Consider the following 27,874-nt stretch of genomic DNA (forward strand, 5'->3'; position numbering starts at 1 on the left):
AACATAATATCCATACAGAGAATGGGGAAGTGAATGCAGTTCCTATATTCTGCTTTTCCTCCATCTCTTAATCCAGTTTTGTTTTGTTTTTCAATAACTCGTTTCTATCTGTTTTGAGAAGGAAAAGGAAAATAACTGTGAGGGGACTGGAGAGGAACATTACAAACTGCCACTCCATCCCTGGACATCCTGCTCATCTGTCTCCTTCAGTCCAAGGATTCAGGTCTTGCCCATCATATCCTGAGTTTTGGAGATTTCCACTCCACTACAAATTCTTCCAAAACCCAGAGGCATCCCATTCTGAGACATTGATAACACCTCTCTCTGTGGGTGCTGCATTCCTCCCCCTGCCCCACCTTTGCTTGGAATAAATAGGAACCACTAGGCTAGATTATCCTGCTCTCAGCCCTCCAGGAGACTTTAACCCAAAACTCTAGGACTAAAGGACATGCAGGCTGATGCTGAAAATCAATCTGGGGCTCCCGGTGAGTTTCTTCTCATGGACCACCTGCCCATCTCTTGTAGTCTGGGTAATTAGTAGCTTCGGGTCCCAGGGATGAGCTGTACCCTCCCTTCTCCCTCCAGGGTCTTGTTCCCGTTCGGCAGGCTTGTCTCCCTGAGGGCCACTGGGCAGATACTACCTACCCTAGGAAAGGTGGGAACGCTGCCAAGAGGCCCCGCCCCCCCGGCCGGCTGAGCCAATCACCTTGAGGACAGGTGGTCAGCACTGGGCGATCCGGCGGAATCATGGGCCTTAAACCGACAGCCTTGGACCCACTTCGCGACCCAGTGGACCCCCAGCCCTGTACTTGGGACTGTGCCTACACAGCTACACCTGCCACAGGTGAGGCCCAGGGTTGGGCTTGAGTGGAGGGCCAACCTGGGAACGAGGTTGGCCACCAGCCTTAGGATTTGGGATTCGGGGCTTCCAGGAGGTACTGTCCCTGGCCTGGCCCCACCAGACGCTGAAGCCAGATCTCTGCACATCAGGTTGTAGAGCCCACTGAGTCATGGCCCCTTGTCCACATGCCTTAAAACTGGTGGGCAGGTTCCAAGGCGGGGAGTGGAGCATCAGGCCCCTCGCACATCCCACATCCTCCACAGCCCTGTGTAAACATTTGATAAATGCAATCTTTTTACCCTACCGCAGGGCTCTAATACCTTAGAAGAAAGGAGGATGCCCTTTTAAATGGATTGTTCTAATCAGAATCTCATTTCTTTTCCCTTCCTAGGTTTTTGAAACATGCATCCTTCTCTCTTCCTGGCTGCCCTTTGCTTGGGAATAGCATCAGCTGCTCCACAAATCAATCAGAGTTTAGATGAACAATGGTCCCAGTGGAAGGCAACACACGGGAAGCTATATGGCATGGTTGGTAACATCTAACCTGCCCAGAGGGACCCCTGCAGAGAACAGTCTGTGCTGTGGGAGTTCATAGCAAGGAGTAGCTTCTTGAGGCCGCTCTTACCAAGGCAGTAAGCAGGGCTCCTTGACTGTACACAACGTGGGCATATGTCCTGCTGTGTGGTTGCTGGAGAACAGCTCGCAGAAGCATCAGGCCATTCCTGGCTGTGGTTTCTCCTCCTCTCTGTGAGCACATCCACTTGGTGCAGGTGAGTTGGTTTTAAATAGAAATAAAGACGTGTGATTGTATCTTCCCTCTAGAATGAAGAAGGATGGAGGAGAGCAGTGTGGGGGGAAAATATGAAGATGATTGAACAGCACAATCGGGAATACAATCAAAAGGAACACAGCTTCACGATGGCAATGAATGGCTTTGGTGACATGGTGAGTGTGGCACAGATTGCTGAATATTTTGTTTTTCTGAGTACTTTGCCAAAGTAATCTCAAACTTGTCAACATCCTACTTTCTTTTCCTTGAAGACCAATGAAGAATTCAGGCAGGTGATGAATGGTCTTCAAATCCAGAAGCACAAGAAGGGGAAAGTGTTCCAACCACCTCTCTTTGCTGAGATCCCCTCATCTGTGAACTGGAGAAAGAAAGGCTACGTAACTCCCACGAAGAATCAGGTGGGACAATATTCAGCAGGTTCTTCTCAAGAGTACAGGCAAAAGGGATCAGTGTCCTTGCTGTGGAGACTGAGAATGTGCCATTTGCTATGTTTTAAAAGACTTTGAGATGTGTGCTCTGTTGTCAAGTCCTGCTATTTGTTTTGTAGGCTGAGAACTTTTTACTTGGGTTTCAGGGTCAGTGTGCTTCTGGCTGGGCTTTTAGTGCAACTGGTGCCATTGAAGGACAGATGTTTGGGAAAACTCACAAACTTGTTTCACTAAGTGAGCAGAACCTGCTGGACTGTGCTTGGTCTGAAGGCAATGGGGGCTGCAGTGGGGGCAGCATGGATAATGCCTTCCAGTATGTTAAGGACAATGGCGGCCTGGACTCAGAGGAATCCTATCCATACCATGCACAGGTAAATGGAGCTCCTTATCTTGTTATAAACTTGAACACATTCAGGGAAAAAGAGATGCCATATTTAATTTTCACAATTTAGACTGTAGCCTTTATATCTGCAACTGTCTTGATCTCATGTTTCCCAGGATGTAGGTGGTAGTAATCAAGTCTCTACCCCTTTACCTTTGAAAGCTCCAATCTTGCAAATACAATCCAGAAAGTTCTGCTGCCAACATAACTGGGTTCTTGACAATCCCTAAGACGGAGTACAAACTTATGAGGTCAGTGGCAATTGTGGGTCCCGTCTCTGCTGCTATAGATGCAAGCCTGGATACCTTCCGGTTCTACGACCAAGGTAAGGATTTGTCTGTGTAGAAATTTAGGCAGAGAAATGGAAAGACCATCATCACATACAGCAAGACTGACTCTTTGGCATGTCGAATTTCACGTAGAATTTTGGGGGGTGCGGATTTAACACAATCGTTTATTGTATACATGTAATATTTGTGCCTAATGTTTCTATTTGTAATGACTGGAGACACAACCTCATGATGTTAATCACTTCATAAATATGTGTAAAAGGCTATATAATTTACTACCTGATTTTGGAGTTACTAGAACTTTGAAGTAATTCAAATGATTCTACTACTGAAATTAAAACTTAGTTCAAGTAATTCTGTGTTCTCTGCTGTTTCCTTAGGCTGACATCCTAAAAGTAGGTTTCTGTGAGTGGTCTTTTATGGCTCATGACTAGTTATTTACAAAACAGATTGTGCCACTTCATATTCAGCTGGTGTTAGACGAGGCCTTAAGTCTCTCACCTGGCTCAAAAAAGATCTGGCTTTCATTTTTTAATTTTTTTTCAAAGTTTATCTATTTATTTTGAGAGAGAGAGAGAGAGAGAGAGAGTGCATGCTCACATGAATGGGGGTGGGGGGACGCAGAGGGAGAGAATCCCAAGCAGGCTCCACACTGTCAGTGCAGAGCCTGATCTCACAAGCTGTGAGATCACGACCTGAGTCAAAACCAAGAGTCAGATGTTTAACCCACTGAGCCACCCAGGCGCCCCTCCCCGCAAAAGTCCTGGCTTTTAAATCGTATCTGGAATTATGTCATTTCACTGAACTTTGAAATGCCTCCCTTACAGTGGTGGATAGGCTGAGTTACTATCACACATCATGTGGGAATCCTCACCCCAGCACTGAATTTTACTTTCCAGGCATTTATTATGATTCAAACTGCAGCCATGAAATCCTACACCACGGCGTTCTGATAGTTGGCTATGGCTTTGAGGGAGCAGAGTTGGATAACAAAAAGTATTGGATTGTCAAGAACAGGTATAAAAGACAAAAATACTTACCCTTAAAACTGAAAAGGGAATCCTTTTTGGAATCAGGGTTTGGGTACAGGTCCTCAAACCCCTGAGCACACTTGTAAAATCTCAGGAACCCAGAACCCCACTTAGGGAAAACACAGACATATTCATGTAATGATAACAACAGTAACATACTGTCTCAAGCTTGCTAGGGTCTTGATATAGTTTTGGTACCACTGGTTTCTAAACTGGGAATTTTATGAATTCTGAAATACATCTGGCCCCAAGAGTTTCTTCTTTCTGTGTCTCCATTTGCAGTCTGTTAAAGGTCTGGGGATAGAATTCTGTGCAGGGTTAGAACTCAGTTTTAGGTGCTGTCATTCATAAAGATAAATGTGCTTGATTGTGTGAGTAAAATAGCAAATGCTGTCTTCTTTCAGCTGGGGAGAAGCCTGGGGCATAGATGGCTATATACTGATGGCCAAAGACCGGGACAACCACTGTGGTATCGCCTCCTTGGCCAGCTTTCCTACTGTGTGAGATGATGCAATAAAGAAGGCCTTGACGGGGGACAGCATATGCAGAAGAGGATTTTATCTTAACACTGACCAGAACTTCCTGTGTGGGATAAAACACTTGAAGGGCTGAAGATCCAAGTTATGAATTGATCCTGTGACACTTTATACTGGGAATGTTCCCGACTCTCTCATTATTGTTGTAAACAGCCTTGTAGGAATTTGTCTAATGGCATGTAACATTTCATGTTTTAAAATGAAGTGTGTAGTTTTACTCTTTAAAATAAAAACATTTCAAGGTCTTCAAATTTTTAATACACTCAATTTTTATGGAGCCAAAAATGTCACTGGGCTCTAGGGACATAACTGAATGTGCCAGTGGCCCACTAGGAGAATGCTGGATGGTGTCTGGTTCTTGTAGTTGTAAATAGGCACATGTCATGGCAGCTGCCCTTTGGCTGTGTCCATCCCAACACTTGAATAGAGCAAAATATGAACAATGATCTGTAAGGACAAAGGTATGTTCTTTCAATGAGGAAAAACTTGACACGTTAGAAAAGTGAACATACATACATTGAATTACCAAGGTAGAATAGTGCCTTAAAGATCATGGTCATTTGACCCCAAATGGTTACAACCCACCCACGTACAGGACAGATGTCACGGTCAGTTTCAGGTGCATCTTCCCCAAATGCTAGAGAAGATCATGTAACCTCTTTGCGGATGAGGAAGAACTGGATGCAGTGGGTTGTAGGAATGTGTATCTTGGGTCCACAAGGGTTAAGGGTAAACCCCAGACACGAGGCCAGCTTCAAAAATAGAACTGGGCCTCAGAGGTGGCAGACAGGTGAGGACATCCAAAGTGATCATCTGAGGCCTCATTTACACCCAACCACTTAAGCCCGGAATTGATTAAAAGAAGACATTCTGCCTACTGTTCGCTGGCTAAAGAAGCACATAGTTCTATTTTCTCTCTGCAGGTTAATTGACTCATGTTACCACTCAGAAAGCATGAGGAGAAGATGTAAGGTTGTAGTTAATAGACCCCGTAACCGGTCATGAGCACATGAGGTGGAAGACAGCAGGTCTCAGCCCACAAGACCTCCAGCACCTTGAGACAAGTCCCTTTGGACTGGGCCACTTGTCATGGCGGAAGGACTCTCCATGAGACTTCCCTCCTAGACGCTTACATTTCCAACTGTTTAACCTAAAATGACAAATGTGGTGTGTGCAGGGAAATTCTATGGGCTTCCTGACAGTGCTGTCAGGGGCAGTCACAGGAGAGGTGGGGACTCCCCAGCGGAATCCCTTCTGCCAGGGGGAAACTGTATTGGAACAACCAGAACTGATGCAGCACCTGCTGGGTCTCAGCCATCACCTGGTGGAAGGCACATCCCCAACTGCCAGGAGGAGCAGGTGCTGGGAGGGGGAGGAGATAGCTCAGAACAGCAGGAGGAAGAGGTGTCTGATGAGAACCCAGAGGAACCGGTCAGGGGGACAGGAAAAAAGAGGGGTGTCTGAGCAGAGGCTCGGGCTCAGAACCACAGAGAAAAGAGACAGTGTATCTAGAGAACATGGAAAGAGAGTGAGGTGATGGTGTGGGGAGATGAGGCTGGGTCCACACGAGGGTTTTAGGATAGGGTGGCACCACTGGGGAAGCAGTGGAGAGACCGGTTATCTGTTAATGTAAACACACTCTCGGAATCCTCGCAGCTCTGTGATTTTGTCAAAAATTGTCTCTCCCGTTTCCCACCTGGGCTCAGGGGCATGGTTCTTCCTGGAAGTCTCTCCAAGAGCTGGAACTCCCTGTTGCTTGGGAATGGCTGGTGTCCACACAGGCCCACTGGTGGGATGTCCTAGATGCAGGTGTGGGCGGGGCGTTCAGCCTGGGCTGGTGACCAGAGCGTTTGCCCAGCCCTCCCCATTGCTTGGGCTCCCACAGTTTGAAGGCGTCTCTGAGTTCAAGTCCCAACAACAGGTGTGCCAGGATGCTCACAAGGAGCTCCAGACTCCTATGGCCTGACCTTGGTCCTTGGTGAGACTCTGCTCCTGCAGGTATTTGGAGCCTGTCACCAGGGATGGCTCAGGGACCTGGAGACGGGCTGAGACCCTACCTCATGATGGGGAGAGCCAAGGCCACTGAGCAGAGGGGCGTGTGGGATGAAGACAAGGCTGGGGCCGTCTTTGGAACATGCAGTCTGCCACAGTTGGTCTCTGAACATCCCTTAGAAAGGACTCCTTGTGACTGTCATCTTGCTTCACCATGTCAGGATTGCTCAGCCTGCTGTCCACACTATGCTGGGAGTTCAGACCAAGACTCTGAGAACATGTGCAGGTGCCAATGTGAAGGAAAGCAGGAAGAGCTGGCTGATGTGTGAACTTCAGATATTAGAAGCTTGTGTGCTTTTCAAAGTTATGTATATTTTTTAAACTTGTGAAAAGTTCCAAAGTGCATCTTCGGAGTTTTCAGAATGGTTGTTTTCTAAGTTTGTCTCCCTTTAGACTGAGCAGCTTTTCACCAGCACTGCCTTCAAGGTCATTTGAACGAGTGAGCTGGAGTCAGTGGAGGGCAGCGCTGGGTGGGGCACAGACATGCCCTCCCTCAGGTGCCAGGAGCAAGCCAGCCTTGGGGCAGAGAGGCTTCTGGAAGTTCTCTGGGGCTTCAGCAGTGTGCCATGGCTACCATGCCTCTAGGGTCTTCAGAGTGCAAGGACCAGAGGGGCTCAGGCAGAGGGGATCCCCTCAATCCTGCACACTGGGCAGAAGTGCTGGCCAAAGTCAAGGTGCCAAGATCAACAGCACACAAAACAGAAAGGGCCACAAGTCAATTATTGCACAGTGTCCCCCGGCAGCTGGTGGTACAATTATAGCCAGAATTAGGTTTCTGCCTTTCCCCTGTCACAGGAGAAGAGGACACCAGTGCCCTCAAAAGATTCGGTATGTTAGTAAGCTGTGTGTTACAAACTAGGTGGAGAATGTTTTATTCCACTTGATGACATACTCCTAATGGATGGTGTTGCTCACAGGACATGGTGACTGCAGTTCAGATGCTTTCCCTGCAGGGGAGGGAGAACCAGGGACTGACTTAAAGGGAAGGGGAAAGGGCAGGCTTTGAAGGTTAAATTAGAGTGTTGGGAGGCAGATTTGCTTCTGGGGTCAAGGGCTTATCTGTAACACTACATGGCATCAGGGAGAGATCCAGTGACCCAATTTCTTCATGCCTGATGGGCAGTTCTGGGATGAGTGACTGTGTCACAACAGAACGTCTTCAGCCTCTGCACTGACTTGGGTCACAATTCAGGGGTCCCCCAGCCCTTCCCCTCCCCTGCAGGGCTTTGTGTCTGAACCTACTGGAAATTGCAGCTAAGGGAGAAGCTAGAATAAGGACAGCGTCAAGTTCTACAGAGCACTGGGCAGGGGGAGGAGTTCACGGGTGACAAGTACCTGCACAGATTATGTTAAATGTGAATGGAATGGCCTCCCTGTGACATACCCAAGACATCAAAGGGAATATCTATAGTGAAATATAATGTGTTGCAGTGTATAAATGGTGGGGCGCAGGGCTTCAGGGCTGTAGTGAAATTGGCAGGTATGGGGACCCGTGCACGGTCACTATGAAGTGCCTGCAGACACCCGTGCATCCTGGAGTGCTGGGATGGCATGCGGACACTGCAACAGCATGCTGACCTGATTTTCATAAGGGCAGCAACAGAATAAGACATGGGTAACATCGCTGACCAGATTACCACTTCCAGGTGTAAAATAAGTAAGTCCCAGGATGTACTGTACAGGATGGGACCACAGTTCATTACACTCTACTCCATATTTGAAAGTTCCTAAGGGAGTAGCTCTTAAAAGTTCTTATCACAAAAAGCACAGACCAGGCAGGAGTTCTGAACCTGGAGCAAAATTTAAAATCTGCTCAGGGCCTTGCCTTTTTCTGTAACACACCTTCTGTCACCTGTGTTCAGGATACGCACTGAGGACCCTTCCTCCAGTAGCTGTGACCCTCACAGAACCTCCAGGCTGGAATCAAACTGCAATTGTTGGGCCCCTTGGGGTCTGGGAAAACCACCCTGGAGGGATCTGTTAAGTGTGGGCTGCTGAGAAGATTCCTCAGAAAACACTGGCCCAGACTCTCCTTTGCCAACTCCACCAGGTTCCCGCCCTCACCCTGTCATCCAAGCCAACAGGTAGGTGCCTCATTCTTGGTTCCTGTCTCTCAACTCCGTGCTTGCTTTGTGCTGTCTCCTGTCACAGTCTAGGAGGAGTGCTGGCTTTGTTTTAGTTGCTTGGCTCATGTCACCTGGGTCCCCATACCTTGGTGACCTTAGGTATGGTCAGCCTGGCTGTGGGTCCTGTGTCTACCCCCTTCCTGGCCTGAACTTGCAGATGTCCCAGCAATAGTAAGGACAGGCCTCACAGAAATCACGGTCAAATATCCAAAAGTGCAAATCACAAATGTCAAGTTGCAGATGGTGTTGTGTTCTACTTGGGGAGCTACTTGGGGGGTTGGGAAGGGTTCAGCCCTTGAAGACACAACGAGTTTGGATGAGCATAGCTTCCAGATTGCACAGACCAACATTGGGCGCAGGATGGTCCCTCCTCTTAGGCTTTCTTCTTGGAATGCTAAGCACACCCAGTGACTGGAGAGCAGAGAGCAGTGCAGTTGGGTTCCTGTGGAATCCTGTTCCTGTGCATCTCAAAGTTGATTCTCTTGGAATGAATGCTCTGTAATGAGATTTCAAGTTGGGATTGTCCACTCACACGGAGCCTCATCGTAGACAAGTTTTGCTACATTCCTCTACCTTCAGCAGACAGTTATGTGTGGATTCACACCCAAAACTGAGGGTTGCCATTCCTTCCCCAGGGAGAGCCACCTGAGATGAGCATGTGGAAATTGTGTCATCTGGGATGTTGTGTCTGCTGAATCACACTGAGCAAGGGAATTACATCTGGGAAAATAAGAATATAGCCTAGTATTGATTTCAATTTGTGACTCAAAATCACTTGTGTACACGATATCACGTAGTGTCATATCTGTAGCCACATCAAAAACAATGGTATTATAGATGATGTTTCTATGTGATCCCTCTCTCCATGAGGAAGGACATCTGGGTCAAATTTGTTGGGAACAGGGGACAGTTTACTGAGGTTAACATGCCCTTTCCACTTATTTTTTGTGAACACAGAATTGCTACTTTGGGAAGAAATAATACCAAAGTGGATTGATGTCTACAATGTTGCTCATACATATTGCTACTACTTTCTGAGCACCAAGTGTGTGCAGAGCACTGGACAAAATACAGTACATGTGACACCTCATAGATGTCCACACGAGAGCCTACAGGGTATCTCTCCACAATTTCACTGAAGCCTGGAGGGGCCAAGTGGGCTGCCCTTGCAACACAGCTGGCAGTTCATGAAGCATCTGGTTCTTTTGCCAGTGCCTAGTGATGACTTCAGCATAAAGGCAATCTCATACATGCATTTTTCATTTTCTTCTGTAGTTTTGATTTGATTTATAAATGTAGGATGAGTTACACCTTCTCTGAGGGCAGCAGTTTTCCTGATTTAATGATTAGGCTCAGACTCTGAATATGGACCAGGCCAGTGCTTCTAGTTGTAGGTCAAGTTCCCTCACAATTCCTGCTGTTCCCCCTAGAGGGAGCCAGCTTCCTGCTGTGGGGTTAAATTTATTCCAGTCTGAACCACAAGGGAGGCAGGATAGGATGAGAACTTGTGTGCCTGAGTGAGAGACAGAGAAAGAGAGAGAGAGAGAGAGAGAGAGACCGAGAGAGACAGAGACAAAGAGATTGGTGACAGAGAGATAAGGATAGACAGAGAGAGAGACAGAGAGAGAGACACACACACACAAAGAAATCTATTTAGATCTGTTACCTGGAAATTGCATAGGTCCTCATAGATAATGAGGGTTATGCCCCAGGGGCCCAGGAGTTACCCTGAACCAGCCACACATCAAGTGACACATGGTTCCTGGGGAGAGAGAAATGTTATTTGCTACTCACCCCTCACCCCTCAGAAGTCATGTCTCCATTCATCTTCCTTCTCATTGATTTTCCCCAACTTGAAGATTCTGCAAGTAGATTCTTGACAAAATGTGGTCCAGGGTGGCGGGATTATCCACAAGTGTCACTATGTGTGGCAGCATCCTTCAGCCACTGCTTAGGGAGACTTGGGACTTGGGGCCTGGTGACAGAAGGTTCTGTCAGGAGGATGTGCCCTTTGACCCAGAAGCCGCCCCAGCTGCAATCAGCACAGCGATGCAGCGGGTCTCCCGGGGAGGCTGCTGACCTGGTCCAGGTGCCACACTTGTGTCATCTCACCGGATTCTCTGGACTTGGTGAGCTTGTGTGATAAACCCCCTTCGGGGAGAAGTAACCCGGGGCTCAGAGACATAATGTGCCTGTGACGAAGGCAGAGGCTGAGACCCAGGGTCTGGCAGTGCTGTGCACATGGGTGAGGGAGGGAGGAGGAAAACTGGATTTGCTGCCACCATTCACACTTGAAGAGATGTCACTGGACAAGTTGGGTATTTGGGCCTCTTGCAGAGGGCTGCTGCCCTCTGTCCCCAGAGAGGAGCACAAGGGAGGGTCTTCTGCCCAGCTTGCAAAGGGGCTTCTCCATCAGGCCACTAGGGGCCAGCAGTTAGCAAAAATTAATGTTTTCCCTCTGTAATTTTAATGTCTCCACATGAAATCATTATTGTTGTAATATTGTGTACAAGTCTGTCCCAATCTTTTGTCCTCCCGACAAAAAATTCCTGCAGGAGGTGCCGGAATGCCTTTCATTTGGCAAATCTGGTCCGCTCCTAGGAAGCTGGAGGCCGTGGTGCCACTGAGACAGTCCATCCCTGACGGTGCTTGTCCAGGACACAGGCTTGACGCCACGGGGAGTGGACAGACCCCTTCTCGGGAAACCTGAGAGCCTTCGCCACTTGGACTAAGAGTCTGCAGAGAAGCACACTGCGACGGGGCCCACGTTGCCACTGAGGGTTGCGTCATTTCTTCTTTACATTTCTATTGGCCAAGTGTCCTACTTGTATAATGAGAGAGACCTATTCACTTCAGAGTAACTGTTCCTGCTTTTCTCCTTCCTGCCTTGAATTTTCCCATTGGGCTTGTCCTCAGTCTGAAATCTTTGCTCTTATGCAAGGGCTCACTTTGTGTTTGGCTCACCGACTGTGAAAGCCAGGCAGCCCGGGGGAAATGGTCAATTCTTCAGGACTTTGCAATGTGTGTTACTATTCCCTGCAAACCTAAGTTGCTAACTACAGCTGTATCTCAGCTCCCCGGATCCCTCCCCCAGTGCACTTATGGGGAACCGCCTCTCACCACCCAAGTCCCAGCCCTAAAGCAGACAGACTAGCTCTGCCCTCAGGACAATGGAGGAGAGACAGGCAGGCGTGCTAGTAATGGGGCCGTGGGTCCATGGGCACCACTCCTGGGGCCCCCAGGCTCTAGGTACAGACGCAAGGGACCCAAATCGTGTTTCCAGCTAACTCACAGGTCTCACCATAAATGTTCACGTGATATTTCAAAATTGATCCGTTATTTCCATTTACTAACAGACGTGGACTTGAAAAGTGGATCGTTAATATCCTTCCCATAACGGAAAAGCACTACTGCTGCCATTGATAGAAATATATCGTGAACCGCCAACCACGGGGCTGACATCTGGTACGTGCAGTTGCTCAGTCCTGCTTTCTCAGCAGGGGAGATTAGCCGGGATGAACTTCAGGCCACAAACCAAGACCTGCCCCTAGAGCGACCGAAAGCCCTGGAGGGGATTCCATAAAGGAAGACCTTTCTCACTGGGACGCTCAGCGGCACCGAAAACCACCGACAGCTCCTGTGTGCAGTTATTGTTGCCTTTGACACAAAACGGTCTCTCGGACCTGAGTGGTAGTGCTTGATCCACATCAGTCAGGGTCCTGGTGGGGACATTAATGAAAGGCAGAGTCATGGGCAAAATTCACAGGAAGACCCAAGAGACAGTGAAACATCTGGAGGCTGGGACAGAAGGAAGCCATTACCTCCCCTGGGGCAGAAAGACACAGGGATAAATCCTTTCCTGGGGAAGCTGGAGCCCAGGGGTGAAGCCGCTCAAGAATTTAGAGTCACAGACACACAGCTGGAGTCAGAGAAGCAGCACTGAGTGATGGGGGAGGAAACACGTGAGCCTAATCTCCCCCAGCCCGTGCAGTGCCCCCCACTAGCCGACCCTAAGTAGAAGCCCAATGACAGGCAAGCCTGGGAGAGGCCGTCCATGGGGTCCACCTTTCGGGGCATCCCTTCCTTAGGAGAGTGGATGCTCTTTTCTCATGGCAACATTCTCCTGAATGGCGGTGGCTCTCTCTCTTGCTTCAAAGAGACCCTCACATACAGGGATGTGGCACCACACTGCCTGAACCCAGAAGTCAGGGTTGTCTCTGTCTTTCTCTGTGTGCAGAGCTCCACAGAAGGTTCTGACTGGCCCAGCGTGGGTTCTGGAGTGGGCCTGCATAAACATCAAGGGGTGGGGAGATGGAGTTCCCTGGTGGCCTGGCCCCAGGGCCCTAGGGCCCCAGGGCCCCGGGGCGGTGCTGGGAAAGGAGCCATCCTCCCCACGGGGAGAGTTCTGTTAACAGGGAAGGGACCAGAAGAGCTCTGGGCAAAGAAAAGCAAAGGATGGCAAGAGTCTGTCTACTTTTCTCAGATGCAGGTGCCGGGACTGGCACATGTACATCAGGATGTGGGGCTGCCTGGGCTCCGGGAATGTTAAAGTAAAGCAACGAGGCATATAACCCAAACCCGAAGGGCTTAAGGACCACTGTGCTCACTGCCCCATCCTGGGAAAGCCCTCGGGGGACAGGCCAGGGGGGCCTTCAGGGTGTTCTGTTCCTGAAATCAGGTGAGGTGGGAACTGTCTGGTGAAGTCCCACCATGTGTAGCTGGCTCCACCCCCTGCAGGAGGAAGAAACCAGAACATGGCTCAGCCCCTGCAGCCAAATGAGACCTATCAACGTCCAGAGTCCACGGGGCTGTCACTAAACCTGGATGGCGTGACCCTGGGAGAGCCCCTCCAACACCAAGGGCCGGCCTGGCTGTATCTGCGCAAGCAGCCACTAGATGGCAGGCAGGCTGTAATACCTGAGGGAGGTTGGGAGACCTGAGGCTGAAAACGACTGCCTTTGTGAGTAGTTTCCAGGTTTGCAAGATGAGAAAAATTCTGGAGAAGGCTGGTGCTGAGGGTGCACCCCGCAGGTAAATGTGCTAAAACGACCAATTTTGAGGTTTGTCTCTCTTACCACAACTTCTTAAAAACAAAGTAAAAAGACCCATCAAGCTGAAAGTTAAAAATAACCAGGTAAGAGAAAAGCTTGCAGAGGAATATGCAAAATTACCCAGTGTGTTTAGAATATGCAGAGAAACTGGGCTCCCAAAAAGGGCTGAGGTAGAAAACATGATCCAATGCATTTTGCAAGAATTTGAGATTTGTTACTTTAGGGAAACATCTAAAGTGGTATCAGAGTAGGAAGAATTAAAAATTTTGTTTGACTTTTTTCTTTTGTTTTTCCATTTTTTCCCCCAGTTTGAATCTATATGTGGGGTGGCATCATAGTCTTGTCCGGACTTTGGATTCTTGGGGACTTAATTGCGCTAAACTGTTTATTAGGTGTGCGGTTATCACATTCCTTGTTTTCAGATCTTGATTGACCAGCTGTTGGTGAGCTCTTGTGAGCGCCAGCCCCAGGCTCACAAGAGGGCACAGAGACAGGTTCACCCATGTGCCTGCTCACCAAGGAGGGGTCACCAGGCTCAAATCAACAGTGCCTGAAAAATTGGCCCTGGGGTGTTATTTTCAGGGATTGGAGCTATATTTTGGATGGCCACCTGAGAGTAAGATCAGACTTCATCTTTGCAACCAAAGGCCCTGTGATGCTGACAGGCTGGGGCCTCAACCCCCTCAAGCCTGGAACTCAGTAGCTTCCAGACACAGGCCAGGACCGGGGCAGGAGCGCAGGGCCCCACTGAACACCCTGGAGGAGGGAGGGCCGGGGGAGCCCCTGCAAGGGGATCTTAAGGAGAATCCATGGGCACCTCTGAAATGTGTGTGACAGGAGCAGGAAATGAACCAGGGGACAGCTGATACACACACACACACACACACACACACATTTGTATTATCATGTGTGTATGTGTGTGTGTTTTTCATGAGGTAAAGGATTTTCTCACCCTAAAGACTTGATCTCATGGACAAGAGCCTTGACTCTCAGCGATTCATTCTTGAGTGCCCGTTTGCCACATTCAGGGAGTCTAAGCATCTTGAGAACTTTTCCTAGAAAAATATAAATTTATTAATAACTGTTGACATACCTTGTAATACTTTTTTACAACATTGTTTTACTACTTATAACAGTCTTTATAATACCACATTTTTACAAGAATAGAAAGAAAATGCAATCTTCCCACTATCATGAGAGACCAGAATGATTGGTCAATATTATAGATATTGGTAGTTTCAAAACCTTCAGTTTCACAACTCATTATGGGAAATGCCATATGAATTTTTAAGATATTTTTCAAATCTCAAAAGTCTCTTTCAAGTTACATGTTTTTTATTCATATGTAAACTTTAGATCTTAAGACATGTGGAGCTTTCTCATCTGCTGACTCATTTGAATGCTCCTGGAATTGACAACACTATTAACCAGTCTGTGGGGGTCTACATCTATCTCCTTCTGGTTTAAGGGGCTGAGTACTTCTGCGGGCTCCCCTTGCTGGGGAAACAGCCTCATTAGCGCCCTGGGAGCTTCTTTGTGTGAGGCTCCCCTGCCACCCGGACAAACGGCCCAAACTCGAGGATGGAGAATGGGAAGAGCAGGATTTACTTCATAAGGGTGCTCATGTTCCCTTCTGAACTTCCCATCCCTGTCCTTCCTTCCACGTTACATAGAAGTCTGGATTCCTTGTCCATGATAGCCACGTAAACATTTGTTAACACAGTTATGATGTTGCTTTTGGATTCCTTCGTCTCTTGTCTTCCACATGCACAGTGGAAGACAAGGTGATTGTGAATCAGAGTGTCCTCAGTGCCACCCAGCTTCTCCTGAGCGTCTGGCATTTGGAAGGACAGTGTATCTATCTATAAAGCCTGGCTTATTATTGAAAGCCAAGAGCTCAAAACTCTGGTTTTGCAAGTTAAATCCTGAACATTTGACTTTTATTTTCATGTCTCTTTTACTACACTTCCCAAGGCAATGAATGCTTCTGGTGAATCAAGGGTGTGTTGCATATACGAATGTGAATAAAAAATGAACATAAGCCTTCCAAAAATATTATCCCCATCACAGTTGAAATTGAGTGGCTGAGAGGAGAGGGGAGAGGGGTGTTAGGGTTTCATGGGGACAGAGTTCAATGTGAGATGAGGAACGTTCTGGAGATGGATAGTGGTAAGGGTTGCAACAGTGTGACTGCACTAAATTAAAACCGTTAAAAGGGTCAATTTTGTTGTGCATATTTCACCACAGTAAAAAGTGATTCACCTTGCTTCCCAGTGAGCAGGCAAGCGTGGGAAGCTTTCTCACTCTGTCCTGGAAAAAGAGCAAGGAACACATTGGGTAAGATGGTGGTCTGTGGTCTCAGGAGGACAGTGCTGACCTCCTGGGGTCCAGCTCCCTGGTGCTGTCCTATGAGTGTGACCAGCCAGCAGGGATCTTCTGCTGCCCACCTGTCTAGATCATGAGCTCTGAGCAAGCAGGGGTGCAGCGGGCTGTGCATCTTCCCTGCAACAGCATACTTCCTGTCCAGTCCCTGCAAACGCTTGTGTGCTGTGTAGACTGCTACAATGTGCTTGGAGGAGGGGGCCGTGGGGCCCACATTTCACCTGCATTCAACCAAGCCCTGTGTGGTTGGGGCGGGATCTCCTCCTGTACAGGTGATTGTTGGCACCAAGCCTGACCTTTCTCGTAACACCATTTGGCACAGCCTGTGTTGGATTATTGCCCAGACTGCTTGGATTCCTCTGATTCAAGTGCTCACTGAACCTCTAGGGTGCAGTGACCCCACTGCATGGGGCAGTGACCTTAGAACAGTTCCCCTCTGCAACAGGAATCCACATAAGTCAGGTGGAGGAGACTGGGGCTTGGGGAACAAGTTCCCAGCGAGGACGCGGAACACACACCTGAGCACACATGGCTGAAAAATGTTTTCCTGTTCTCTTAAGATCTCTGGACTAACGTGAGATTAAACTGACATAAGGCAAATTCATCAGAGGAAGCATCCAAGTTGTATTAAATTTTTATATTGTCATGGAGGCCTTCACAATCGAATTAAATACCCCAAGGAGTGACCACAGCTGGAAGCTTCTATACCTTTAGAGGAAGACTTGATAATTTGTAAAGAAATGACAAGACAAAGCATAGTAAGTTTTAGGGAAGTGACAAGGAGATACTTTGGAAGGCAGGGGATGAAACTAGTGGAAGAACAGGATTATTTAGGAATTGTGTTCGCATAGATGTGTGAGGTGTTGACTCCCAGCCTCCGTTGGTCAGGATGCTCTCTTGCTGGATCCTTTCTCAGGGAGAACACCTTTCTCAGGGAAATTTTATGACCTGCTTCTGGAAAGGGGATGTCAGAGAGTCCTTCCTGCACCTACTGCTTCTCAAGTGCCTGCAGCTCAAACAACCAGTATGCCACAGTCGCTTACTTTGGGGAAGCGTGTCCCAAACCCCTGAAGCCTCACCGAATAGTAGAATGTCTTAGGGACAAAACTGAGGTTTTTGCGGAAGAAGGAATGCTGCATCTAGACTGTGACACAGTGTGTGTGTGTGTGTGTGTGTGTGTGTGTGTTTACATGGGGTGGAGGGGTTAAACTCTGTTCTGTTTCTCTGGGGAACTCACTGATACATGGACCCATCTTAGACCCACAGACCATCTCCTACTTACCTGTATATCTTTTTCATGCCTCTTTCCATTCTTTGCAAAAAAGAAAGAAAGAAGAAGAAAAGGAAGAAAGAAAGAAAGAAAGAGAAAAAGAAGGTGGTTAGATTTCATTACATGGTTGTGAATAGAGAGTAAAGATGATGTTGTCATCAGGTTAGGCGGAAGGAAAAGGCCTTAGCATGGAGCCAATGTATTTATTTCTTCCTCAATTTCTCTATTGTGGTGTGAAGAATGCCTTTGTATAAAACCAGGTAAGGGATTGGTTTCCAAGCTCATAAAAGCTGGAGTGGGTTTCTAAGTAATTCCCAACTTTCTCAAACCACTGAAGAGCTTTCCACAGTCAACCATCTCCCTACTGCTGGACACTTCGATCCTTCCCATCTTTTTGCTCTTACAGACAATATGTAACTTTAGAAAGGCTCATCTAGGTTTCCCTGCTGACCCCGCAGGTCAGAGGGCCTGCTTATCTAAACTTCTCAAAGTCCACAGAGCTGCCACGTTGCCGTCCCGTGGCCATCCTGTGATCTGTCTCTCCAGCAGGCAGAAGAGGGCCGTGTCCCAGCACCTGAGGACATCTGAAAGGATCATTCGCTGCTGATTATTGTGCATCTGCTGAGAACGGATGGGCCATGTTCTTCTCATTTCCTGATCCTCAGGGAGGCTCACCGTCTCCCATGGCTTCATCTACTATTTGTATTTTCTCTTCACAAACTGTAGTCTTATATCCTTAGTTTATCTCTCTGAAGTGATGTATCTTTTCCCTCTTAATAGGTATGATCTTTGATGTGCACTTTGTGTTACACATTACAAACATTTTTCTCCTGTGCTGTGGAGTGTCTTTTAACTTTGTTCGTGGGGTGTAATTCCCATTTTGACGTAATCACATCTATCTTTTCTTTACACTTTGTGCTTAGTGTCTTTGGTCCCGTGTAAGGTCATAAATACATTTTCTTTTATGTTTTTAATACTTTCATACTTTTGTTTTTTTATGTTGAATTCTGGAATCCATCAGTAATACGTTTTGTGGATCTGCTTCTAATTTTTCCTGGATGACTAGCTACTTATTGACCATTCTCTTCCCACTGATTTGAAATAGCATGTTTCTTTTTATTTTTAAAAAGCATCTATTAAAATAATCATATGGCTTTTCTCCTTTTGATCGCTCAGCCTTCCAGTTGCTGAAGCCTATTTTCCCAGAGTCCAATGCAACCCAGTGAGTGCTCCCACGTTCCCCAAGTAGGGCCAGAGCTCTACAGAGTACTTTAGGGGATGCTAGAAAATGGAAAGCACACCTGGATTCCCCCTGAGACAGGCCCAAGCATGTAACCTTCCAGTGGAAAGGCAATCAGGAAAGAATGAGAAACAGAAGAAAGGGGTTCTCAGGTCACAGGCTAGAGATCCCAATAGTTCCTCTGTCCCCTGCCTATGGAATGATGGTCACCCGGATGCCATTCCACCAGTGGCTTTGAATCTTTGATATGTAGCTTCTGAGAATGAAATAAGGGGAGTCCCAAGCTCCTCCCAGCTCCCTGTCCTCAGATTTGACATGCAGGGACACAGATCACTAAATCACCACTAAATATATTTCAGTGTGCCTTCAATACACACTTTTTTCATATCTTATAATGGCATCAACTAAATGGAAGTTTAACATTATTTTCTTTGTTGAATAAGCATGAGCTTTTTCTTTTGGACCCTTAGCTGGACCACTGCAACTGCTCTATTGTTTTAGTCAAACCAGTTAAGGACCATTTGACAGGAAAGTGAGCCCAGACCATTGTCAACAAGTTTTTCTTCTGTAAAGAACAAGCAATTATCATCAAGAAAACATCAGAATAGAAGTCATCAGCTTGGGAAACAAAAGCAGATTGGGAAGATTACAGTGTACTGGCGGTATGGACAGGCCAATCAGGCCAAACCCCAAGGCTTTAAGTGGGTGGCCTCGGAGCCCCCACCCACCACCAGAGAGCCCTGGGGCTACATCTGCTGAGGGCATCTGCACAGCTGCATGATTAGGTGAGCATCCCCAGTGGGGCTAGACTAATCCTTGTGTAAGTATTTGGGAGGATAAATTCAATGTTTTTACTCCACCATAGTGGCTCTAACATCTAGAAGAAAGGAGGATGGATTTTTAGACAGATCAGTCTAATCAGATTCTCATTTTTTTTTCACTTCCTAGGTTTTGAAACATGCATCCTTTTGCCTTCCTGACTGCTCTTTGCTTGGGAATAGTCTCAGCTACTATAGAGCTTGATCAAAGTTTAGATGAACAGTGGATCCAGTGGAAGGAGACACATGGGAAGCAATATGGCATGGTTGGTAACATCTAAACTATCCAGAGGAACCACAGAGAATGTCCGTACTGGTGGGAGTTTGTAACACAGAGTTGCATCTTGAAGCCGCTCGTACCAAGGCAGTAAGCAGGGCACCGTGACTGCGCACAGTGTGGGCATATGTCCTGCTGTGTGGTTGCTGGAGAACAGCTCCCAGAAGCATCAGGCCATCCCTGGCTGTGACTTCTCCTCCTCTCTGTGAGCACATCTACTTGGAGCAGGTCAGTTGGTTTTAAATAGAAATAAAGGTGATAAGTTATATGTTTGCCTCTAGGTTGAAGAATGCAGAAGAGCAGTGTGGGAGAAGAATATGAAAATGATTATACAGCACAATCAGGAATACTATCAAGGGAAACACCGCTTTTTGATGGCAATGAATGGCTTTGGTGACATGGTGAGCGTGGCATGGATTTGCTGAATATTTTGTTCTTTCTCTCAGTACTTTCTCCCCAAAATCTCATGTTTGTAAACATTCTACTTTCTTTTCCCTGAAGACCAATGAAGAATTCAGGCACATGATGATCGGTCTTAAAATGCAGAAGAGTGAGAATGGGGAAGTGTTTAAAGTCCCTTTCTGTGCTGACACCTCTGTACCTGTCGAGAGAAAACAGACGTCCACTGTAAGTCCTGTGAGTATCAAAGATGACTACTCATCAGGTCTCTCTCCAAGAGGAAAGCCAAAAAGAAAGTGGCCCCCTGCTATGGTTTCCTGCTGTGGAACAATATGGTGTTGCTATGTTGTTGTTTTTAATGTTCATTTATTTTTGAAAGAGAGAGAGAGAGACAGAGAGAGAGAGCATGAGCAGGGGAGGGCAAGAGAGAGAGGGAGACACAGAATCCAAAGCAGGCTCCAGGCTCTGAGCTGTCAGCACAGAGCCTGATGCAGGGCTTAAACCCCCAAGCCCTGAGATCATGACTTGAGCTGAAGTCAAACGTTTAACCAACTGAGCCACCCAGGCACCCCACCATTGCTATGTTTTAAAAGTTTTTGTATAGATGGTCTGTTGTCACTTTTGTTAATTGTTTTGTAGATTGAGACCTTTATAATTTGTTTCCAGGGTCGGTGTGCTTCTGGCTGGGCTTTTAGTGCAGCTGGTGCCCTTGAAGTACAGATGTTCCGGAAAACTGGCAAACGTGTTTCCTTGAGTGTGCAGAACCTCCTGGACTGCTCTTGGCCTCAAGGCAATGAGGGCTGCAATGGTGGTCTAATGAGTAATGCCTTCCAGTATGTTAAGAACAACGGAGGCCTGGACACAGAGGAATCCTATCCATATGTTGCAAGAGTGAGTGGAGCTCCTCACTTGTCATCATTCCAGCTCTGCCCTTAGAGCTAAATGCTTTTGAAGAAAACAGACACCATATTTAACATTCTCATTTTCAAGTGTAGACTATCTGCAGACTGTCAGGACTGTCATTAAACGGTATTTGCCTGACACAGTTCTCTGCTTAGATGGTTACCATATAGCTGTTTTTATTTCTACGTTACATGGAGATATGCATACCTTTCTATATAGGGTACAGATTTCTCCAGGGTGAAAAACTTCTTATGGACAGGTAGACCACAAGTGTTTCATTGAATCCACACCAATTAGCTTTGCTTTTTTTTAAGTTTATTTATTTATTAATTTTGAGAGTGAGAAAGGGAGAGAGAGAGAGAGAGAGAGAGAAAACATGAAAGGGGGAGAGGTACAGAAACAGAGAGAGGGAGAGAGAGAATCCCAAGCAGGCTCCATGCTCTGTACAGACCCCAACACGGGGCTGTATCCTACAACTGTGAGATCATGACCTGAGCTGAAATCAAGAGTTGGACACTTAACCGACTGAGCCACCAGCAGCCTTCACACCAGTTTTTCAATTTTAAAATAATAAATACCCTTTCACCTCCTGGGTTGCTTCACAACAAACTTGACTTGGAAATCTTTCACCTGCAACCTGTCTTGAAGTCATGTTCCACAGGAAGTGGATGGCAGTAATCAAGTTTCTTTTCCTTTACCATTCAAAGGATGGACCCTGCAAATACAGGCCTGAGCATTCTGCTGCCAATATCACTGCCTTTCACACAATCCCTCAGCGGGAGAAGATCCTTATGATGGTACTACGAAAGGTGGGGCCCGTCTCTGCGACTATTGATGCAAGCCTGGATACCTTCCGGTTCTATAAACAAGGTAAGTATTCGTTGATGTAGAAATATAGGTAGAAAAATTGGAAAACCACCCTAAGAAACAGCAAGAGTGACACTTTGGTACGTAGAATTCAGTGTAGAATTTTGGGGTGTGTGGATTTAACATAGTTGTTCGTTCTGTACACGTAATATTTATGCCTGCTGTTTCTGTATGCCATGACTTGACCAAAATCCCCAGGAGTTTACGTATATCACAAATATATTTAAATGGCTACATAATTCGATGGGTAGAATTTACTTCACCTTTTTCCAATTGTTAGACCTTAAAAACTTTTAAAGAATTTTGCTATCGAAGTTAACACTGGAAAGAAGTCCTTGGCTCAAGCAATTTTATGTTCTCTGCTGTTTCCCTAGGCAGACATCCTAGGGTAGATGTAGTATTTTCAAAAGAGATTGTGACTGTTAGTATTTCTCCTGGTGTTAGATGAGGGCCTAAATCCCACCCCCACCCCCAAGCTAAACAAAAGTATCTGACTTTTAAATCTCATCTGAATTCATATCACAACTGAATTTTGAAATGCCTCCCCTACTGTGGTTGCTAGGCTGGGTTACTATCACATGTCACGTGGGAATCCTCACCTCAGCACTGAATATTACTCCCCAGGCATTTATTATGATCCAAAGTGCAGCAGTGAAGACCTGAATCACGGTGTTCTGGTGGTTGGCTATGGCTTTCAAGGAAAAGAATCCGATAACCAAAAATATTGGTTTGTCAAGAACAGGTATGAAAATCCAGGAATACGTACTTTTGAATTTGAAAAGGGAATATTTTTTGGAACCAGTGTTTGGACGCAGGTCCCCCAACCCTTGAGCACACTTCTGAAATCCCAGCAGTGTTTACCCCATCTAGGGGGGAACACAGACATAGTCATATAATGACAACGTTAAGATATTGCCTCACCTGCTAGAGTCCTAATATAGTTTTGGTACCACTGTATTTTTTTTTCAATTTTTTTTCAACGTTTATTTATTTATTTTTGGGACAGAGAGAGACAGAGCATGAACGGGGGAGGGGCAGAGAGAGAGGGAGACACAGAATCGGAAACAGGCTCCAGGCTCTGAGCCATCAGCCCAGAGCCCGACGCGGGGCTCGAACTCACGGACCGCGAGATCGTGACCTGGCTGAAGTCGGACGCTTAACCGACTGCGCCACCCAGGCGCCCCTTTTTTTCAATTTTTTAAAATGTTTTTATTTATTTTTGGGACAGAGATAGACAGAGCATGAGTAGGGGAGAGGCAGAGAGAGGGAGACACAGAATCTGAAGCAGGCTCCAGGCTCTGAGCTGTCGGCACAGAGCCCGACGTGGGGCTTGAACTCACAGACTGTGAGATCATGACCTGAGCCAAAGTCGGACACTCAACCGACTGAGCCACCCAGGCACACTGGTACCACTGTATTTCTAAATTGTAATTTTAAAAAATTTCTATAACACATCTGGGTGCCAAAATTTTCCTTTTCTTGCTCACGTTGCAGTTTTGTGAAAGGTCTGGGGATAGAATTCTGTGCTGGGTTAGAACTCAACCATGAACAAGAACAGTCTCTCCTGGTTCTTCCTGAATCTGTCCTGGTCTCTGGTGCACTGCTCAGTATCAGATGTTCTTGTTCAAAAAGATACATGTTTTTGATTGTTTGTAATAGTTGGAAAACTCTCTCTTCTTTCAGCTGGGGCACTGACTGGGGCATGGACGGCTACATAAAAATGGCCAAAGACCGGGACAACCATTGTGGAATCGCCACCAAGGCCAGCTTTCCTATCGTGTGAGACGATGGTGATGAAGAAGGCCTTGACTGGCAACAGAATATCCAGGAAATGGATTTTATTGTAGAGTTGATCACATCTTATTGTGGGGGATAAAACACTTGATCACTGAAGATCCAAGTTGTGGTTGGATTCTGTGACTGTTCATTGGTGACGAAACTACTTTTTTAATCCCTGCTCTAATCAGTGGTGTGTGATTAACTTGCTTAATAACTTTTGAATGTTCGTGTTTTAATTTTTTGATTTATTTTTGAGAGAGAGAGAGAGAGAGACATACAGAGTGTGAGTAGGGGAGGGGCAGAGAGAGAGGGTGACACTGAATCCGAAGCAGGCTCCAGACTATGAGCTGTCAGCACAGAGCCCAATGTAGGGCTCAAACCCACAAACCAAGAGACCATGACCTGAGTCAAAGTCGGATGCTCAGCCGACTGAGATACCCAGGCCCCCCTGAAGGCTCATGTTTTAAAACATTGCATAAAATTTTTACCTTTTAAAATAAAATTTACTTGCATATGTTGAGGCATGATTTGGTTTTTAATACAAAAACTTCTTTACAGTAAAAAATTCAATGGTTTTGGAGGGAGGATAAAATGTCCTCATTTCCCCCATAATTCTTCAAACTGGTTTAAGAATTTAATTGACATAAGGTAAACAGTAGAAAAAAATCACTCAAAGTTTTATTACACAACTAGGGAAGCCCAGTAATGAATTTGAGCCCCCCCCAGAATGGCCAAGGCAGGTAGGTGTTTTTTTGGCAGTTTTTACACATTTTAGACAATGACAATTATTTGTGAGGAATTGACAGGAAAAAGAGAAGAGGTGTGTGGAAGCTTTAAATTGCAGGAATTCCAAGTGGCATCTGGGCTGAGTTTGTATATGAGTGAAAAAGTAACAAGGTTTGTTTCTACAACTTTCTCAGCTTTGAAGCCCATCTCTGCTGATAAGTATGTCTCTTTACCTTGTAGTACAGGGAGGGGACCTTTCATATGGGAATGCTCATTTTATGCTTTCAGGGGAGACATATGACAGCCTGGGTGTCCTTGCAGCATCTGTGTCTCAAATAGCTTCAACTCAAGATTGTCAATATGCCATGTGGTACCTTCTGGGGTGACATCCCTGGGCCCCCACAATTTCTTCCTCTGAAACTCCCCTGGAAGTTCACATACTAACTATCTGAGCAGGTGACTGTGGAGAGAGAAATCCAGTTCATACCTGAGCGGTAAAAAATCTACAAAGAATAAGAAAAGCATAGATCCCCTGGAGGATGAATGAATGGGTGAACGAGGGTGGGGTTACAGGCTTCCAGGTATGGAATGAATCAGTCACAGGAATCAAGGGCACAGCAAAGGGAATATAGTACACGGTATTGTAATAGCAATGTAGGGTGGGGGTAGATACACTTGTGGCGAGCACAACATAATGTATACAGTTGGCAAGTTACTATGTTGTACACCTGAAACTACAGTAACATCATGTGTCATTTATACTCAAAACATTTGGGAAAAAAAATCAAGAGGATGAATAAACAGAAGAGAACACATTTCCCCACACCTCATGAAACGAGTCCCACAATCCTGGAAATAGATCTGCTCAATTAAATGTGTTTCATTTATCTGATGGGAAATATTAATTCCTTTTTAAAGGAAGATTTGAGTAGACATTATATGCTTCATTTGGTTTAGATAAAAGCAATATTTTCCACTGATGATTGCACAAGCACCCCCTGCTGAGCAGTCACGGCATCTAGAACATGACTTTGGAGATCCCCAGAGGCCAAGCTGTTACCTTCTGACTGGAGTGTTTTCAAAGCATGCATAGTGGTATTGAACCCTCCTTGCTCCATTATCATAGACAGATTTAGGATTGCCTTGTCTAATTCACCATCTCGGAAATTTGGAAATAAGATCTTTAATGCTGAAAAGAACCTGGAATTCTGATGTATCATCCGATTTTCTATGATTCTTCAACAGGCATGTTGTGTGGCACAATTTTCTGAACAAATTCTGTCACCAAGCACAGTGACAGAAGAGCCAGGTATCCAAGTCAATATGATTCTAATCATTTTGGTGGGAGCCCTTTATATGCTTTGTTACCACATGAAATAAAGAAGCAGGGGTGCCTGGGTGGCTCAGTCCTTAAGCATCTGACTTCAGCTCAGGTCATGACCTCACAGTTGATGAGTCTGAGTCACATATCATGTGAGCTCGAGCCCTGCTTTGGGTGAGACCCCCAACTCTCTCTCTCCCTCTCTCCCTCTCTCTGTCCCTCTGTTGCTAAGAAAGAAAGAAAGAAAGAAGAAAGAAAGAAAGAAAGAAAGAAAGCAAGCAGTGGGGATAGACAATGTTAGCTTGAAACCTGTACTTTTCAAAGTCTGGAGTGTTAATTGACAGTGTTAATGTTCATACGTGTCCTTTTTTCTTGTTGTCCTGTCAGTCTTTAAGAGCAGCACAAGTTTTAAAAATAGCTAATTTCAGAGTCTTCTGATTTGGCTCTAGTAGCTAGAAAGCTTGGTTTTGTCACCCAGCCAAGTAAGTCCAGATTTTTGGTCCACATTTTTAGGTGGTTCCTTCCTCTATAACTTTCTTGGAAGATTCACGCATTCAAAGTTGAGCTGATAGATAGTTTTATCTCCTTAATCCAGTCTCTTTGTTCTGACAGTGAGTCAGTTCAGTCAAATTCATTTCAGGAAGAGGCAATGCAGGTATCTTCTTAGAGTGAGGCCTCTGCTTCAAATGATCAGGTAATAAATAAGAGGCAATTCTATGGCAATACAAGAAAGATAATGGTTAATAAAAGGATCCAGTTATAAACCAGTTTCTGAGTTCCAAGGCTAGCCAGTTGAAAGAATCTCTAGATGCTGGGCTTAACGCATCTTTAGGCAGATAAGGTAGGTAGGTAGTGGCAGGCTGACAGACTTTCTGAGAGGCTCATAGAGGAACCGGCATGAAGATTGTCTACATATGAGTTTTGCAGTGATTTCTCAGAAGGTTACATCAAGTTGTTCATATTCCATTTGCAGGGCTTCAGGAAAAGGGGAGTTTTGGGTATCCAGTGATTCCAAGTCAAAAGGATAGAAAAAAAGTAGAAAATATTAGTTTGGAGATTGTGGCCACGCTTCAGAGGAAACTAGAAGAAATTAGGATCTCGTCCAGTTCATAGTGAACTCTATTAGACTGTAATATCCACAATGGTGTGTTATTGAAACATAATGTTTCTTTCTATAATCACCCTCATTTTTACCAAGGACAGCCAAATTAAGACCAATTTGTTTGCAAAGTGTAATAGTTGCTTTTTTTTTTTTAAGTTGGCCTGATGATGAAACTGCTGTAAATCATAGCTTATGAGAAAAAGTTTCTTAGGATTGTTTACTAATTAACAGTCCCAAACATCTGTTTTCTTCATCCTGTTAATTCATCATGAATTTGTTGTCTCTTTGTCACAATGTATAAAAACTGACTGCCTTGCTTATAGACCCAGATATAAGTATCAGGCTGTTTTTCCAATGGGCTTTATTGGCTCCATAAAGTCTGCCTGAGTTCCTTCAAGCAGTCTGGTCATATCTGTGTCTGTGCAAGTCCCCGCTTGAATATGACATTTCTGTCAAAGCCTTGGTGATGTAACCAGAGTTTCCAAATACGTTCTGTTACAAGGAGAGCAGATCCTTATTCAACTTATGCAAATTAACATATTGTCATGAACATATGAGAATACTCACTGAAAGTTTTTGAATTCTGGACAGATCAGGTAGGGAGAAAAAGATAAGTGTCCCAGTCTGTTCACAAAGGCATGTTTTATCAAACAGCTGCTTTTTTCAAGTTATAGCTTAAAACAGTTTTTTTAATACTGGAAAAAACATTTAAAGATCAGAAATGCTTCAAAAATACCTATAAAAATGATAATCATCCTATGTTCATCCAGTCTCATGTTATTAATTCTTCTTCTGCTTGAATCCAGATCTTCCATTTATTCTGGAAATTCTTACCCAGTTCAGCTTTATGATCTTGAGGTTATCAGAAATCTGTACGCAAGAGTTTCTTCCATTGGTCTCATTGCAGATGAAACACATTTGCAGAAGCTTTCATAAAAGCATTTGAGTAAAAGTCTAACTGTCTATAAATGATAAAAGACTTAAAATGTCCAAGGTTAAAGATCTGATGAGAGATCATGACAAGGCTGTTGACAAGGAAATTGGTGGTTTCTGTGACACACGACAGTAACATCTCAGGACATATCAGATTTCTAGGAGTTGCATACAATTTCTAAAACACTTATTTTCCTAACATATTTCTACGTAAATATAATCTAGGGGTGTTAGTATCCGTTATTTGACATTGCTTCCTATGTAATTTAACATAAGAAATAAGCCTAATTTGTGTAATATCTTCCTTTTATAAAAGACCAAATCTCTTGA

At 45.6% G+C, this 27,874-nt stretch overlaps 2 protein-coding genes across 4 annotated transcripts; both read left to right on the forward strand.

The window, feature by feature from the left end:
• Positions 1–730: 730 nt before the first annotated feature.
• LOC122475424 (procathepsin L-like) lies at positions 731–4,543 on the forward strand. 2 transcript variants are annotated; one of them, XM_043567391.1, is made up of 8 exons: positions 733–844; positions 1,233–1,369; positions 1,664–1,786; positions 1,883–2,029; positions 2,206–2,430; positions 2,604–2,766; positions 3,631–3,748; positions 4,167–4,543. In XM_043567391.1, exons 2-8 carry the CDS (start codon positions 1,244–1,246, stop codon positions 4,264–4,266), a joined length of 1,002 nt encoding a protein of 333 aa, XP_043423326.1. In that variant the 5' UTR covers positions 733–844; positions 1,233–1,243; the 3' UTR covers positions 4,267–4,543. The 2 variants fall into 2 exon arrangements, with proteins under 2 accessions (XP_043423327.1, XP_043423326.1); XM_043567392.1 differs by lacking the exon at positions 1,233–1,369 and having other exon boundaries at positions 731–844.
• Positions 4,544–19,377: 14,834 nt separating this feature from the next.
• Positions 19,378–23,576, forward strand: LOC122474348 (procathepsin L-like). 2 transcript variants are annotated; one of them, XM_043565238.1, is made up of 7 exons: positions 19,378–19,503; positions 19,796–19,915; positions 20,016–20,150; positions 20,553–20,804; positions 21,524–21,686; positions 22,308–22,425; positions 23,367–23,576. In XM_043565238.1, exons 1-7 carry the CDS (start codon positions 19,378–19,380, stop codon positions 23,464–23,466), a joined length of 1,014 nt encoding a protein of 337 aa, XP_043421173.1. In that variant the 3' UTR covers positions 23,467–23,576. The 2 variants fall into 2 exon arrangements, with proteins under 2 accessions (XP_043421173.1, XP_043421174.1); XM_043565239.1 differs by having other exon boundaries at positions 20,580–20,804.
• The last annotated feature ends 4,298 nt before the right edge of the window (positions 23,577–27,874 follow it).

This window comes from Prionailurus bengalensis, chromosome D4, assembly GCF_016509475.1.
Source record: "Prionailurus bengalensis isolate Pbe53 chromosome D4, Fcat_Pben_1.1_paternal_pri, whole genome shotgun sequence".
NCBI lineage: Eukaryota > Metazoa > Chordata > Mammalia > Carnivora > Felidae > Prionailurus > Prionailurus bengalensis.